Source organism: Carex rostrata, chromosome 17 (assembly GCF_964058835.1).
Source record: "Carex rostrata chromosome 17, lpCarRost1.2, whole genome shotgun sequence".
NCBI lineage: Eukaryota > Viridiplantae > Streptophyta > Magnoliopsida > Poales > Cyperaceae > Carex > Carex rostrata.
In genome coordinates, this window is record NC_135934.1 from 9,757,345 (window position 1) to 9,773,927 (window position 16,583).

Below are 16,583 nucleotides of genomic sequence, written 5' to 3' on the forward strand. Positions count from 1 at the left end.
TATCCACTACACTTAGAGAAATCTCTCTCTCCCTCTCAGTTAGACCCACGCACACTCACACTTCCACTCTCACAATTCCACTACCACCTCCCTCCCCGCCTCTCTGATCTCTTTATTGCTTGTTTTTCCCACCAACAAACCAAGGATTAAACCGGGTACATTTCTACCGGGTTTCAGTTCTCGGTGATAAAATGACGGCCCAGCGATGAAATGCATGGCGGCCTGTGCCCATACCATTACTATGCGGGTCGGTTTATTTGCTGAAACAGGATCTGACTGTGCTGAGCTCCTTTGTGGAGAAGATTTTGAATCCCAGGATGATGATTCCATCGGTTGCATTGCTCACGTCGAATTTCCTATTGAGTCTGATGAATCGATTGCCGGCTTCCTAGTATCTGAATCCATTTATTTACCAGGGTTAGATTACCCGGAACGTTTGCGGACCCGACGGTCTGTCGACCCGACCACTCGGTCTGATTCGGTGTCTTGGATCCTTAAGGTATATATGATAAGTTCGCTTGAATGCATTTGTCGGTATTTTCTTTCCTTAAATTCCCTGGTCTTACTTTTTGTTCAGATTTAATTGACATTTTTGGTATTTTTTCAGGTCAATAGTTATTACCGTTTCCAGGCAGTGACGGCCTACCTTGCGGTGAACTACATGGATCGTTTTCTCTCCTCCCACGACTTGCCGGTAAGTTCGATCACGGCACTTTCATTTTTTATAATCATAGATTCCTTTCAGAAAATATGTTTCTCCCAATATAATTAGCTTATCATTTCTTAAATAATCAACTAGTACAAAGAATTGCTCATTTTCCAGAGTACAGGAGCAAACACTAACAGGAGGGAATATGATTGAAAGAAACCCCGAAAGAAATTGAAATTGTTTAAAACACAATTAATGGATCTCAATAGAAAGAACAATTAATTAACGTTGATGTAGGCAACAGTATGTTAAATGATAATGTAGCTAATTAATGAATCTGATAAATTTGACCAGGCAGACAAGTGGGCCCTACAGCTGCTCTCTGTTGCTTGCTTGTCTCTAGCTGCTAAAATGGAGGAGACCCTTGTTCCTTCCCTTCTTGACCTCCAGGTTTCACTTAATTATAAAAATCTTGCAAAAAAAAAATGTATATTGTTGGGTGTTTTATTTCTAGATAGTTCAATTTTTGTTTCACACAAACAAAAAAAATGTTAATATTTTTAATTTGGGCAGGTGGAGGGTACCAGATTTATTTTTGAGCCAAAAACTATTAGAAGAATGGAGTTCCTTGTGCTTACAGCATTGAAATGGAGGCTTCGATCAATAACGCCTTTCACATTTATCGACTTTTTTGCTTATAAGGCTGATTCATCAGGCAAACACATAAGAAATCTGGTTTCTCATGCTTCCCAAATTATCTTAGACTTAATCCACGGTATTGCTCCACTAATATACTACTGACCTTTTGTTAAACTTGTTTTAAATATAAAGCTGTGGTGTGCACATATACTTCATTCCAATATCCAATACCTTACTGGCCCAATTTTTAAATCAAAAAGGTGGGTATCAGATGCAACATACATACATATATTGTTCATCAGCTAAAACATGCCGGTCATACTTTAATTTATTATGGTTTTGGTCTTACCAATTTAATTCCTTGCATAATCCTCGATTGAAGCATTTCATAACTATGGGTGTTCAGTACTGGTACATACTCGTACCAGACATAATTAAGCCCTCGGTCAGATTCTCTTGTTTCTATATAGTTGTTTCGCCATGCCTTACATGTACCCTGCTTTGCAATAAATAAATCAGGAACATTTAATTTCTCTGCTAGATATAGTGCAGCAACATCTATATATATATATACATATATGTCAAAACAATTAATGAAAGTAAGAGTAATAACCTATTGAATCTGATTGGAACTGCAATGCAATACAGATATAGACTTCTTGGATCATTGCCCCTCATCAATGGCTGCCGCTGCCATTTTGACCTCTGCATCTCATCACCACTCTCCACTGCTTCAATTTATTACTCCTCAGATTGCTTCTTCATGGTGCATTGGCCTTTCTGAGGTTAGTACAACTCTACCCCTTTATATTTTCACATGCCAGAAATAAAAGGATGAATATTAATTATGAAACAAAATAAACCATAAAGAAAAAATGAACCTTGTGAGTACTTACAGCGCGCACATATGTTATGTGCCTGCTTGATGCATGTAGTTAAAGTATGCAAACATGGTTAATTACCGTTAAATAAATGTTCTGCACATTGATTGGGGGTTATGTTAGTCTATTTTAGTATCTTAATATGCTCTTATCAAAACGCTATATGTAATTAATTGGTAATTAATATTCTCCTCGAAATGAAAATGACTGTAATTTCAGTGCTTGGCCATTCAGAGACATGCAGTGCATTTCATCTTTTGGCAAAATTTGAAATTTTGCAATAGATTTTTGGGAAACAATTAGCTTCCCTGAGATTCAATACAGATATATATATAAAAGTAATCTGAGAAATATTTTTTCATGTGCTGATATTCGGAAATTTGTCAAACATATCAATAACAAAGATACATCATATATACGTAGTGGTCAGGAATGGCATAGGACAGTGCGTACATAATTATGTATATATAGGTAGATTAGATGCAGTTTGCGTGGGAGTGTTCTATGCTTTTATAATTTGTACTTCTATTTTCTTTTAATCAATATATCTGTTGTCAACCATAAAAAAAAAAGATATATAATGAAAAATATTAACCTTAATTAAGTAAAATCATGTAAACCAATTGTCATTAATTGTATTTTTCGTTGTTAAAAAATATTAAAGTAATTTTGTACTATATAAATTAAAGACATTTTCTTGTGATTAATTTTACTATAGAACGGAATATCAAAATGCTACAAACTGATGCAACAAAAGGCAGTCAGAAGCGTGCAAAGGAAACATCCGATAATCGTCTCCCACCTTACAACGGCTCCAACCGCTGAGTTGGATGCCAACATCTCCTCCTCTCCTTCGCCTCCGTCCAAAAGAAGAAAGCTTCATCAAACATAACAAGGTCATGGTGCAAATTTTGTAATCACAAAATTACATATGGTGTGTGCTACAGAGCAAATTTTTTATATTGCTTTGGCTGATTACTCAGATTTTTCATGAGAGCAGTTCTGGGTTTGATCTTATTTTTTTCATTTGTTTTGCCAAGTTCTTTTATTTGTACTGAGAGGTGTAGGAATTTCAACTGCCCTCTTACCTGAAAAAACAAAAATGATTTTTTTTTTTTTTTTTGGAAAATGATGTATTTCATCAGAGATGCAATTCCTCAAAGGGTGGGGGGATTTGCAAATGCCACTTGGTAGAATTGAAGTCAGAGAAAGACTCTGAAGATGGTGTAGCGGTCTTCTTCTTCTTCTTCATTTTTTTGTTTGAACTTTGTTACATATATTTATTGTATTTTAGGTGAAGTGTTTATAAGCGTTAAGCATGTTGTATGAAAGCATGCATAATGCTAAAGAGACTTGGATTGGTGCTTTTATCCTTTTCTCCTTGGTTGGGGGGTGACGATGGCAGGTTAAATAAAGACTATTGTATCTTTTGCTCAAAAGAGGCTTTTGGATAGCCTCTTTATATTGTTTATGTATAACTAATAATGAAATTCTGTTACATAATATTATCTTTTTTTTTTCTTATTATCTTGTCCTATGTGTTGCCTTAATGTAAAGAAGATTTGTTTGTCTTTATTGGCTAAGAATCAATTTTCTACCCAAAATAATACATAAACAGATAAACCTATATATGAACAAAACCAGATAAAACAGATCTCTATTCAACATCTCAATTATATACAATATATATCCTAAAAGGCTGAAAAGTGTTACAGAATAACACATGTAAGACAATATGTAAATAGTAAATTCCTTCCACTAAAAAAAAAGAATAGTAAATTCCCCCTGAGAAAGTGAGAAGTGAGAAGGATAGAATAAATAAAAATATTGTTATCAGAGAAACTAAACTAAAGCAACCCTTACCCAGTGTCAGGCTGTGCTCAGAAGCCAACTCAGTCGCATCTTAAATTCTTAATTGGTCCCTCTGCATTCTCTGCTAAGTCAAAGATTTTTGATTGGGTGACATGTCAATTGAGCTGTCAGATTTGGGTCGGATTCTGAAATTATGCGGATGCGAATCCATCAAAATATTTACCTAGTCCATATACAAATTGAAAACCTATTAAAATTTGAGGATTCAAATACATACCTATTTTTTTTTTCTACACCTTCTATTTTAGCTAATTCCAAATTAAATTCAGATTATATAAAATTTTAGTATACAAATGCAAATTTGCATCTATTATCTCAACAGGTTTCGAATAAGATTCAGATCATATTTAGATTTTGTATGGGAATATTTTGAATAATAAAATGCATGCATGACCCTATGATTATTTTGTATAATAAAAGGACAGATTCAGAACATATATAACTTTATTTTTTTTAAGTAACTTATATATATGACATATCAATCTATTACAAGTTAGGTGGAATTCATAAATTAGGATTGCTATAATTATCTAATTAATTACTATTAGAAAGTTTGACAAAAAAAATATTCTTTCATCAATATCATTTATCACTTCACTAAAAAATTTGATCCCAATCCTACAAAATCTAAAGGCTAATTAATCAAATAAATTAGATAGATCTTGTATTCAGTCGACACGTGGATCCAATAATAGATTAATTATGTTATTAAAATCTATATGTATTCATAATAAATTCAAATTAAATTATGAATTATGAATAATCATTAAAAAATAATTATATTTAAGATCGCACGACTCAACATTACCCTTGACATTACGTGCAAACTTAAATTAAGTTTGTAGTCGATCTGTAGAGACAACAAAGTTAAAATTTGACACCCAGGCCCAGCAAGTCGGACGGAAATAATTTAACTCGACCATTTGATCTGAAATGGATGGACAGGATTCAACTAAGAGGCTAACATCACCCTCGGAAATAATTTAACTCGACCAATCTGAAATTAATTTATTTACCTTTTCCTACCTTTTTAATTGGGTGGTGGATTTTCGGCTGTAAAACCGAGCAGCCAGTTGTGCAACATCATAACCTCTGATTTTACTGAGATGCTAGCTGGGAACGCTTTACAATTAAGTAGAGGAATTCGATAATTTTTACAAGTGTTTGCTTCGTTGTTTATCATGAATTAACATGCGAGTATTTTATATTATATAAGTACAAATCGAGAACATAACTTTAATTATTAACTAGCTTATGTGACATCCTATATTAATCTATTAAAAGTTAGTGGAAATTCATAAAGGAATGCAATTATCGTTTTCTTTAGGGATCTGGGCAGATGCTGCATGCCAGTTCATTTTATTGCAAAATGTAAAGTTCACCTACAAACTTACATCACTGCATTATAATCAAAGTGCAATTACTCCCCAATATCGTACTTGTAGAAAATTAGACAAAAAATATTCAACAATATATATATATAGAGAGAGAGTAAGGCTTGCGTGCTATGGATAGCATAGAGGGCTACGGTGCTACGGCTCAATATTCGAGTTTTTAAAATCCTAACGGTCGATCCGAACCGTTCATCTTGTTCTCCATATTAATATGTGTTTGGAGACCAAATTTTATATTTTTTGGAAATTGTTTACTATTTTTTTTAGATAGGTAGAAAATCAAATATCTGAATGGTGCAGAATTTTTTAGATCAAGTGATTTTCTACCTAGCTAAAAAAAATAGTAAAAAATTTTCAAAAAATGTAAAATTTGGTCTCCAAATACATATTAATATGGAGAACAAGATGAACGGTTCGGATCGACCGTTAGGATTTTAAAAACTCGAATATTGAGCCGTAGAACCGTAGCCCTCTATGCTATCCATAGCACACAAGCCTTACTCTATATATATATATTTTTTAGTAAAGGTTGAAGGTCAAGCTACTCAACTATTTAGTATCCACAAAGGACTATTACTTTCGGATTTCGAACCTGTGACCTCCCATATAGAAAGCATTACCTTTGTCACTAGACCAAAGACTGGTTCTCGATACAACAATATTATTTATATATCGACTTATTAATAATCTCTGATCCCAGTCATACATGCAAAATCAAAATACTGCTCATAGGTCATATGTATTATTCTTATAGGATGTCACATAAGCTAATACTGCTCATAGGTCATATGTATTATTCTTACAGTTGTGATATGTATTAGTCCGACACATTTTTATTTTACAAAACATCTAATACTAGTAAGTCATAATGTAGTATTCTTACAGTTATAATAATATGAATAAAATTGTATCAGAATTATATAAGGTTAGAAAGAAAAATAATATGAGCATTAATTATTGTTGGAAATGTACCAAGATAGAGTACGGCAGCGAGAATGATTGCCTCAAATATCACCAAAATTTGTGCACTGAAGCGCACAGATTACATTCTTTTATAATTTGTACTCCTCTAGTCCTCTCCATTTTTTTTTTCTTCTCAATCCGCATCCAGTAATGGAATCCAACGAATGAACAAGCACAAAAAAAAAAGACAGAAACACTTTTTATCATCATCAGTACAAAAAATGAGTAGTGCGTATCTGTATCTTTCAGAAAAAGAGCACTTCACAAACAGCCCCACGGCCTGAGAAAGAGGCTCCTCTCTTTTCTCTCGAACCTTGCAAAATTTCGTGGCTATTGACCTATTGCATATTTTCTATATTTATATATACACACACAGTGGCAATAAGTGACCATAACCACTGTGCATATGCTCTTTTGTTGTGTCTGATTTCTGCTGGGCCAATTCATCCGAACTGGTATATAATTTTGAATAAGCTTGGAAGTTAAATCCACCCAAATGTTTACTATTTAGGCAACTTTTTTTATGTGGATTTCAAACCTGTTACTTGTCTACTCCTGAATACGAAAAAAAATTTAAACTTAATTATTTGATGCTTATGCCCACCTCTAAATGGATATAATGCCTCCATCTGGATTTAATTTATGGTTCATTAGAAGAAAATTGCGTGAAAAAAAAAGTTAGCCCAACCTGATTCACATAAAAAAAAAAAAAAAGACACAGTTTGATTCACTACTCCACTTAGAAGAATCGTTAATTCGTCAGGAGAAAAAAAAATGTCAACTACTAAGGATATAAATATGTACGTGAGTTGGATTACGTGACATGTCGTACCGTGATCAAATTTGGAAGGATGGTCATGGCACGTGAATGGTCAGAACACGTTAATCACACCATGACCACACGTGACATGTCCAAACGTGACCGGTCACGTTTAACTATTTTTTTTCATAATTTTAGTTAGTTTATTTAGGATTCACCATTCGATCAAGATCTAATGTCCTAATTACACGTGACCGCATGTGTCGTGCCGTGGCCAAATCTTTTGCGTGATGTGCCTTATCATACCAAATTTTTGAAAGATGGCACGTAACTGCCACATTTGCCATGATAGAACCGCGTCGTGTCGTTTCTGGTCGTACAACGATTTTTTTACATAACTATCCACTACTTCGCTATAATTCGTTAGGAAAAAAAATGTACTCTTGTTAATATTTTGTACGTACTCTTGATCAAAATCTCAGATCCCGTCCCTGTTGCTATGAATATGTGAGAATCATTGTCACTAGACCAAAGATTGATCATTCTCATCTAAACTGATATATGTTGCCATGAATATATGAGAATTATTGTCACTAGACCAAAAACTGATATATAATTATGCTAATATATGAGAATCATCCGAACCTATGTTACTTTGATACTTCATATATGATTCCGTACCAGTATCCAATACATATCGTATTGTCGTATCGATACTTGTATCGTATTGCCCGATACTCGTATCGTGCTGAAAATGGTCGTATCGCCGTATCCCGTATCGTATCCTGGATACATCGTATCGCCGTATCCCGTATCATATCTGTATCCATGCAACATAATTCTGAACTGATATATGTTGTCATATGCATATATGAGAATCATAATTTGATCGATAGCTCGCTATAAAGCTCATCACAGAGTAGTAGTTGCATAGTAAAAAAGGAAGGAGGGGGGTGCTAGGCGTGGGCATGAAGAGCATATGATATGATATGATATGAAATAATGGAGTGAGTGAGTCAAAAGCTAGAAATGATGGGGAGGAATATTTGGGGCTGGGCGGTGTTCTCTTTTTGTTGCTCTGAGACCAGACTGTACCAGTACCACACATACCTTCCCAATCCCTGGTTGGTACAGTTCCCCACTTCCCCTGCCATGTATCTTTTCTCCTTTTAGGGTCAACTTTGTAGCAGCATGTCTGACACTGGCCCTCCAAAAAAATTCTCTCTTTTTTTTTCCTTTCTCATTTATTTTTTCCCTTTCAAAGGCAGTAAAGGGAAGCAAAAATGTGTTGTTGTTTTGGTAATCAGTAAACCAAGCATGTGCAATGAAACATGATTTCCTGCTAAAAAGCTATTATCACATTACTTTTGATTAATTACTGTAGACTGAAGTGTGGGTCCCTGTACTGACTATGCCAACTCAACATGAAGTAATCCAATATCCATAATCATAGCTCTGAGAAATTGCAATCTACTATGGTATGATTCATATGATGGTGTATTTTTGGAGGTGATGAACAAATGATGCTATGAATCAGCTGCTCTGACAAGTGAAATAAAATGCAATGCAGTACTCATTTGCTGTCAGAAAGCTGGACAAAAGAATTATTTCATAGCTTGGGGACCTATGCGCATATCATGTGTCATTATTGTATAATCCACTCAGAACAGGGAACACTCAAACACAGCCATCATTATACGGTACCTTCGCTGCCTCCAGCCTCCTACTCCCCAATAAAATCAAATAAAAAAAAAACAAAAAACTTTCATTACATAATGCGAGAAAGACCAAACGTTGCATTTTGGATCAGGAATCCAGCCCAACGTTGCGCAAGAAGTATGGCCCAAGTAAAAGCCTGATTTTGGGCCATGATGAAACCCAATAATGCTGTTTGAATTTCAAATCAAATGGCAATCATTATCAAATAATTGGTTTGGATCCCAAACAACAACTCAAGGGATATTTTTATTAATTGAATATGTATCAAATTTCTTGCCATTTGAGTTTCAGTAATATGCAGATACTGTGACATACAAATCGTTACAAATTTAAGGTAATTTGATAAACTATAAAACTTATATCAAATTTCGTCATTTTTTATATACAATAATAAAATTATCCAAATTAATTTACTATTAATGAATCCCACCCAAAACAATTTATCTAATTTATCTCAACTTTAATAAGCCATGGTTTTCATATGTCGATCAGTGTTGTAAAAAACATCCGTTTAGGCCGATTAGTCGTTGGTGGTGACCAACCGCCATGGATTTTTCTAACTAATCGACTGATTATTTCTGATTATTGACTTGACGGTACCTTGTCCGTCCAACGACCAAAAATTATGAAAACGACAGAGGTAAGAAGAAAACGACAGAGTTCACATGAGCTCATTTAGGCCTAATTATGAAACCAAAAATTGTCTCGGACCACCTAATCCCAGCTAATCCGTTTTGAACTTAGACTCAGTATCATAAATATATATATATAGCACCATATTATATATAGTCTGTCACCTTGAAAGGTCCACTTCAACCCCCAATTTGTCTCTTTGGATTTGATCCAGAACCAGATTTGGCACGTTTCCAGGCGGTTCTTTCTATGGGAAACCTCCCACGTTTGCGTGCTCATATATTCCTTTTTTTTTCTCTATTTTTATTTTTAGAAGAAAAGACAAATATTCTTCTTTTCCTACCATTTTCGGGTCCTAATTTCAATTTTCCTTTTTACATTAGTTTTGTGTTATAAGTAGCGAGTAGCGACCTTACATGAAGAACAATAATCAATTATTTTATTGTTCTACATTTATGTCTATTTTTTTTCCAAATTTATATGGGAAACATCATATTCAGCATGGTATCAGGAGAACACCTTGGTACAAAATCTGTTATATTTTGCAGTGTATTGTTATGATTGCATGTCCCATTATTTTTATCTTTGCCGATTAACCAATTTTGTATTCACTGACTGCTAATGTCCCATTAGTTTACCTAAGGATGTGATAAAAGAAAGAAAGAAAGAAAAATAGTATGTATATGTTTTTTTAGGCTATTCATTAAAACATTGTCAATGGCCTTAAATTATTGCGAATTCGCTACTCCAATCTTGGGTCACAGAGGGTTAACTAAAAAGAAAAAAGAAAAAAAAAATCTAAAGTACAATTAAAGAAACAACAAAGGAAGGAAATGTACAAACTAATCAATACTAATTTCCTATGGAACACCTTACTCATGTTATACCAGTTGTGTTCATGAGCACTCCTTGGACCCGGCTCAAATACCCATGCCCGATATCCATACCAGAAACAAAACAAAACATAAAGAGGGGAGGGGGAGGCAAAGGAGAAAAAGAGAATTGATCACTGAATTAGGTTCTTAAGTTCCCACTTCAGCGATGCTTTGCAACGAAGGCCGCCAATTCTGTCTGCTTCTCTGTGTACTGGTACCAGTACCGGTACTTGTCTGCCCAAGTCTCTCTTCCTATAACAAAAATAATTTAATGAAATGTTAATACAGATGAATTATTAAAACAAAAACAATCTGATAGTTTCTTTCTATTTATAGGACAATCAATTTTATAGGATTTTGCAACCCTATTGGGTGGATGGTCTTGGTGTACCGGTTTGGTACTGTATTAATTAACTTTAGTAACAGATTTAAATACAACAAATTTTGTGGATTAACAATCTAAGACAGTGATAACTAAATAACTGAATTGCAGTCAGTCAAATGAAATTTTGCTTTTTTTTTTTTATTAAAATCTGCTAATCATGGTCTATTAAAAAATTATAGAAAGCAAGATTAGAAAAACTAAAAGAAAGTAGAATTGCACATTTGGATATTCACTGCAACACCTAAGGAATCTACATTATTTTTCTATAATTTGGAGTCATAATGCTACACCAGCTAATTAAATTATACACAAAATACCCTAACCAGAATGATTGACTATTCTTTTGTGTGTACTGTAGAAATTATATTTTGCGCACTTCATTAGATTATTATTTAATGCACTATATATATACTATTCCAATAACATGCACTTGTTGTGTGCCAACTAATTAATTAACATGGCATTAATTGCTTGCCATATATACTGTTAATAAAATAGAACTTTGTGACTAATTAAAACTATTTAACCTTTTGATAATAGTTACCTGATCGCAATTTTCTGAATTGGTCCATCCTTCTTTGTTATTTACAGTGCCTTCGCCTTTTGTGATGTACTCCGGTCGATCCAGCTTCTTCAATTTCTCATGCTTCCTCTCTCGAAGAGCCTTTGTTACCTCTGCATTAATTTTTATAATCCACAGAGCACAATTAGAAAAAAAAGGCAAAATTGAAGCTCTGTTGATTAAAATTCAAGTAAAATTCAAGTTGTTGTTACCTTGAGAGGTGATGAGGCGGTAGACTTGACCAAGCAAGAGAGTGTCTTTTGGTTTGAGCAACTTAACCCTGGTTAACCTCACCTGTTTCCCTCCCGAGCCGTCACTCTCGACCACACGCAGCGTCACGAGAGCGACATAGTGGCCGGGGTTGTTTCTCATGACCTCAGCAGCACTCGTTGACCAGTACAGCCTCTCTACCTTCCCTCCCGGATGCTGTACCACTACAGTAGCCGCCTCTGCCGCTTGACAATTCCCCATTTCCTCTTCTCCTCTTCCTTCTTTTCTTTTTCTTTCTTTCAAAGAGGCAAAATAGAAATGAAAATGATTGAGATGGAAGAGAGAAGGCTTAAATGGAGAGAAGGGATGGATTAATTAGAGAACAAAGGGGGGCTATGTTACCGTTTAATAATGCTGCTTTTATTTAAAAAGTATGCTTGCTAATGCTTAAATGGAGGGAAGCGATTTCATATACACCCCTCATAAATTTCAAAATTAAGTATTTTCTTCTCAAATTCATAATATGTGTTCTTCCTTCTAAATATCAAAAATTCAAAAAATTATCTATTTTATTGTATTTTTTAATTAAGACTTGTTATAAATTTCGAAAAAAGTTTCATTTTATATTGTATTAAAATGACTTATAAGCATATACCCTCATATGCTTATGTAGGTAGAGTAGTTAACCTATATATATATAGGAACCTGCTAGCATGCTACGCGTAGCATAGAGGGCCTCCGTGCAATGGCTCAATATTCGACTTTTCAAAATTCTAATGGTCGATCTGAACCGTTCATCTTGTTCTCCATATTAATATGTGTTTGGAGACCAAATTTTACATTTTTTGAAATTTTTTTACTATTTTTTTAGATTTATTAAAAATCGCTGTTTTTTTATGGTTTAGATTTGCTGAAAACAACGATTTTCAATTAATCTAAAAAATAGTAAAAAAATTCTAAAAATTGTAAAATTTGGTCTCCAAACACATATTAATATGGAGAACAAGATGAACGGTTCGGATCGACCGTTAGAATTTTGAAAAGTAGAATATTGAGCCATTGCACGGGAGGCCCTCTATGTTACGCGAAGCATGCTAGCATATTCCTATATATATATAGAGGTAGGCTAATAAACAATCGATTGTTCCTAGCCTCCCGTGCAACCAAGTCATTTTCCGATTTTTATAGTCCAAATGATCAATCCAAACCGTTAGATGTGATCTCCATATTAAAATGTGCTAGGACACCAAATTTTACATTTTTTGGAATTTTTTTACTATTTATTAAGCCACTTTGAAAATCGCTGATCCAACGGTGGCTTAACCAAACAGTAAAATCAGAAGCTACCGTTGGATCAGTGATTTTCAAAGTGGCTTAATAAATAGTAAAAAAATTCCAAAAAATGTAAAAATTGGTCTCCTAGCACATTTTAATATGGAGATCACATCTAACGGTTTGGATCGATCATTTGGACTTTAAAAATTGAAAAATGACTTGGTTGCATGGGAGGCTAGGAACAATCGATTGTTTATTAGCCTACCTCTATATATATATATATATATATATATAGGACTTGGCTACGGTGCTATGGGTAGCTAAGGGGTCTCCCGTGCTACGGCTCAATATTCAACTTTTCAAAATTCTAACAGTCGATCCGAACCATTCATCTTGTTCTCCATATTAATATGTGCTTGGAGACCAAATTTTACATTTTTTGGAAATTTTTTACTATTTTTTTAGATTTATTGAAAATCGCTGTTTTTCAGACAAATCTGGACCATAAAAAACAGCAATATTCAATAAATCTAAAAAAATAGTAAAAAATTTCCAAAAAATGTAAAATTTGGTCTCCAAACACATATTAATATGGAGAATAAGATGAACGGTTCGGATCGACTGTTAGAATTTTGAAAGTTGAATATTAAGCCGTAGCACGGGAGGCCTCTTAGCTACCCATAGCATATTAGCCAAATCTTATATATATATATATATATATATATATATATATATATATATATATATATATATATGAGGAGGGATTAAGTTACAACAAGTTACCACAATCATTTTCTATATTTTCAAAGTCTAAATCGTTAATCCAAACCGTTAGATGTGATATCTACAATAAAATGTGCTTGGAGACCAAATTTTACATTTTTTGGATTTTTTTTTTTTACTATTTATTAAGATGGGTACAAAAACTAGTCAAATTTAGACCATTGAATTTTGTACCCATCTTAATAAATAGTAAAAAAATTCTAAAAATGTAAAATTTGGTCTCCAAGCACATTTTATTGTAGAGATCACATCTAACGGTTTGGATTGACGATTTGGACTTTGAAAATATAGAAAATGGTTGTGGTAACTTGTTGTAACTTGATCCCTCTCTCTCTCTCTCTCTCTCTCTCTCTCTCTCTCTATATATATATATATATGAGGTTGACTTGAGTGAGCCATGGAGTAAAACACGTTTGTACTCCACGCCATATTTCATTTTGAAAATCTAAACAACCAATTCGAACCTTTCAACATCTTCTCTAAATTGAAATGTGCTTGGAGACTAAATTTTACATTTTTTGAAATTTTTTTACTATTTATTAAGCAATTTTGAAAATCGCTATTTTGCTATGAACAGTAAAAAACAGTAAAAATTTATGGACCATCGGAACAGAGATTTTCAAAGTAGCTTAATAAATAGTAAATTCCAAAAAATATTAAATTTGGTGTCCAAGCACATTTCAATATGAAGCTCGTGTTGAGCGGTTCGGGTCGATTGTTTAGATTTTCAAAATAAAAATATAGTGCCATGGAGCAAAAACTTGTTTTTCTCCATGTCTCATTTTAGTCCATCTCATATATATATAAAGATGTGTAAATTGAATAATTAGTGAGTTTTTGAATTTTAAAAGGATTATATGATGCATGGGTCTTAGAAGGAGAAATATATAATTTTGAGATTTTTTCGAGGAGTGTAATAAAATTTCTTATTATAGTAAGGTGGGTCGCTGTCAGTGGGTAACCACCACCCGTTTTTCTGTTTGACATTTTGTACGTTTGGTAGATTTCGAGGTCTCAAGTTACATAAAAAACAACAAAAAGTGTGACACTGGATTTTACGGCGAACCAGTGCAATGTATGAACACGATAACTAATCTTCTTTGGATGACAGTTGTTAATAAACGCGTGAATAAGTAGCTTTCATTTTAAGTTTTTTTGTTGCCTACCAAAAATGCACTTCGCGCCATGCCGCCATCCAATCAGTTATGACTGGAGTGCTGGATTGGTATTAAGACTCCGAATCCTCTCCCCTTTTGGGTGTAGGAATTTGCTATCCTCTCAGTCACTATGTGTAAGGCCGGTCACTGTTAAAGGGAGTTGGTTACTTTTAATTTTTGAATTGGAGGTCCACCTCGAACTCACACGCGGTGACTCTGAAGGTAGAAATTTTCTGCCCCAGAGAGACAGATGATTCGGTTACTGGTATTAAATATTAAATCTATTTACCTATATATAAAGGAATTACAATGTCTTATCATTTTGGATTGGACCGTACCATTGAACCAATAACTTAAATTTATATATAAAAAGGAAAATCCGTTCAATTTTAAACCGGATTGATGTGATCTGTATATTTTAAATAAAACAGTTCGAAATGAAAAGGTAGAATTATTTTCTTTCATTTTTAAAAAGTAAATAATATGCACCGGTATGACTCGCTGACAGTAATATAATATTGAAATAGTTATTAGTTTAAAGTGTGAAGAGAAAGAAAAAATATTTTTTTCTCGGATTTTCGACAACACAGTTCCAAAATAACAAAGTTGCAATTATTTTTGCTATCTTCACGTCGTGATAATTTGTTTGAGACCTCACTTACCTGAATTTGTATCCTCTGCCTTAACTCAAAAAAGAATCTTTTGAGTTAATACATTTGGACCGTCCGATCAGCTTTAAGATTCGTGCGAATTAAATCTGCACTATATTGAAGACCCCCCTATGTTTTAGGCAAGGGTCGGATGGGCTCCGTTTACAATTGGATGGATGATATCTATTAACTCAAAAGATATTCTTTTGAGTTAATGCAGACGATGCGGATTCCACTTACCTATCTTTTCTCTTAATTAGTACATTGTTAACACTAATATTTTTCACTTACAACTATTCACTATTCAAAATGTACAATCTAAAAAATATTTTTACTAACTTGAATAGCACCATTTTCACACTAATATGAAAATTACTATTTTTTTTTCTATTTTCATCTACTATTTTTAATCTTTTCTATTTTAGCTATTCTAACTCTCATCTAAAAAGAGTTCTCGAGATGTTTTATTCTTTTTATAAGTATGAGATGAAATTTAAGTCCTCCAATTTGTTTTCAGTTTAAATATTGGTTTTTTGTAATAGATGAGATTGGACTCAAGTTATCTAATTGTGTAATGTTAACAATAAATTTCTTTTTTGAATTTCATAATTTACACCATTTTAAACGGAGAGCATTGCAGGTGTAAAATATTCAATTTCAGACATTATAATGTTTTTTCAAAAGAATTATATAATATCTTAGTCATTACTCACTAGCAATTTATCTCGTTTTTAATATGTGAATATGAACAAGTAGACATAAATCTTGTCTTTCACATTATTTTCGACCAAAAAAAAATGTTGATAAAATCTCAACAATTTAATAGCAATTTACGACAGAAAAGATGCAATACTTTAGCGCAAGACTGAAAATTGAGAATTTAGATGTTATAGAAGTCGATTAGTTTCGAAATATTAAAAGGGGATTGAATTTTTCCAACATCTTTCTACATGCACAATACAAATCACCATGTCAAGGAATATTAATTACCTATCTAATTTCACATTTATATTTTTAACGTTTAAGTATTATAAAAAAAGTTTCTAATAAAGGTAATGCATTGAACTTTTCAATTTTGATAACTATAATGCTATGATGGTAGATCAATGATTTCAGAACTGTCCTTTATCAATCATATACTTCTCCCTTTTCTCTGAATGCACTAATAAAGACAGG

At 33.3% G+C, this 16,583-nt stretch overlaps 2 protein-coding genes across 2 annotated transcripts; one reads left to right on the forward strand and one right to left on the reverse strand.

Moving 5' to 3' along the window:
- Window positions 1–3,670, forward strand: LOC144568408 (cyclin-D2-1-like). Its single transcript, XM_078318755.1, has 6 exons — window positions 1–499; window positions 608–694; window positions 1,004–1,099; window positions 1,223–1,424; window positions 1,937–2,073; window positions 2,888–3,670. The coding sequence occupies exons 1-6, from the start codon at window positions 206–208 to the stop codon at window positions 3,059–3,061; spliced, it is 990 nt and encodes a 329-aa protein (XP_078174881.1). The 5' UTR covers window positions 1–205; the 3' UTR covers window positions 3,062–3,670.
- A 6,529-nt stretch (window positions 3,671–10,199) lies between these two features.
- LOC144568803 (uncharacterized) lies at window positions 10,200–11,921 on the reverse strand. The gene is made up of 3 exons (XM_078319196.1): window positions 11,545–11,921; window positions 11,315–11,445; window positions 10,200–10,637 (listed from the first exon to the last, which is right to left on the reverse strand). The coding sequence occupies exons 1-3, from the start codon at window positions 11,801–11,803 to the stop codon at window positions 10,533–10,535; spliced, it is 495 nt and encodes a 164-aa protein (XP_078175322.1). The 5' UTR covers window positions 11,804–11,921; the 3' UTR covers window positions 10,200–10,532.
- Between the last annotated feature and the right edge of the window lie 4,662 nt (window positions 11,922–16,583).

Bases quoted from the DNA above. Each gene is read 5' to 3' on its own strand.
- LOC144568408 (XM_078318755.1), top strand. From the start codon at position 206: ATGAAATGCATGGCGGCCTGTGCCCATACCATTACTATGCGGGTCGGT. The intron at 500-607 runs GTATATATGATA...GTATTTTTTCAG, and splicing joins CGGTGTCTTGGATCCTTAAG to GTCAATAGTTATTACCGTTT. The intron at 2,074-2,887 runs GTTAGTACAACT...ATTTTACTATAG, and splicing joins GGTGCATTGGCCTTTCTGAG to AACGGAATATCAAAATGCTA.
- LOC144568803 (XM_078319196.1), bottom strand. From the start codon at position 11,803: ATGGGGAATTGTCAAGCGGCAGAGGCGGCTACTGTAGTGGTACAGCAT. The intron at 11,446-11,544 runs GTAACAACAACT...AAATTAATGCAG, and splicing joins CCGCCTCATCACCTCTCAAG to AGGTAACAAAGGCTCTTCGA. The intron at 10,638-11,314 runs GTAACTATTATC...TTTTTGTTATAG, and splicing joins ATTCAGAAAATTGCGATCAG to GAAGAGAGACTTGGGCAGAC.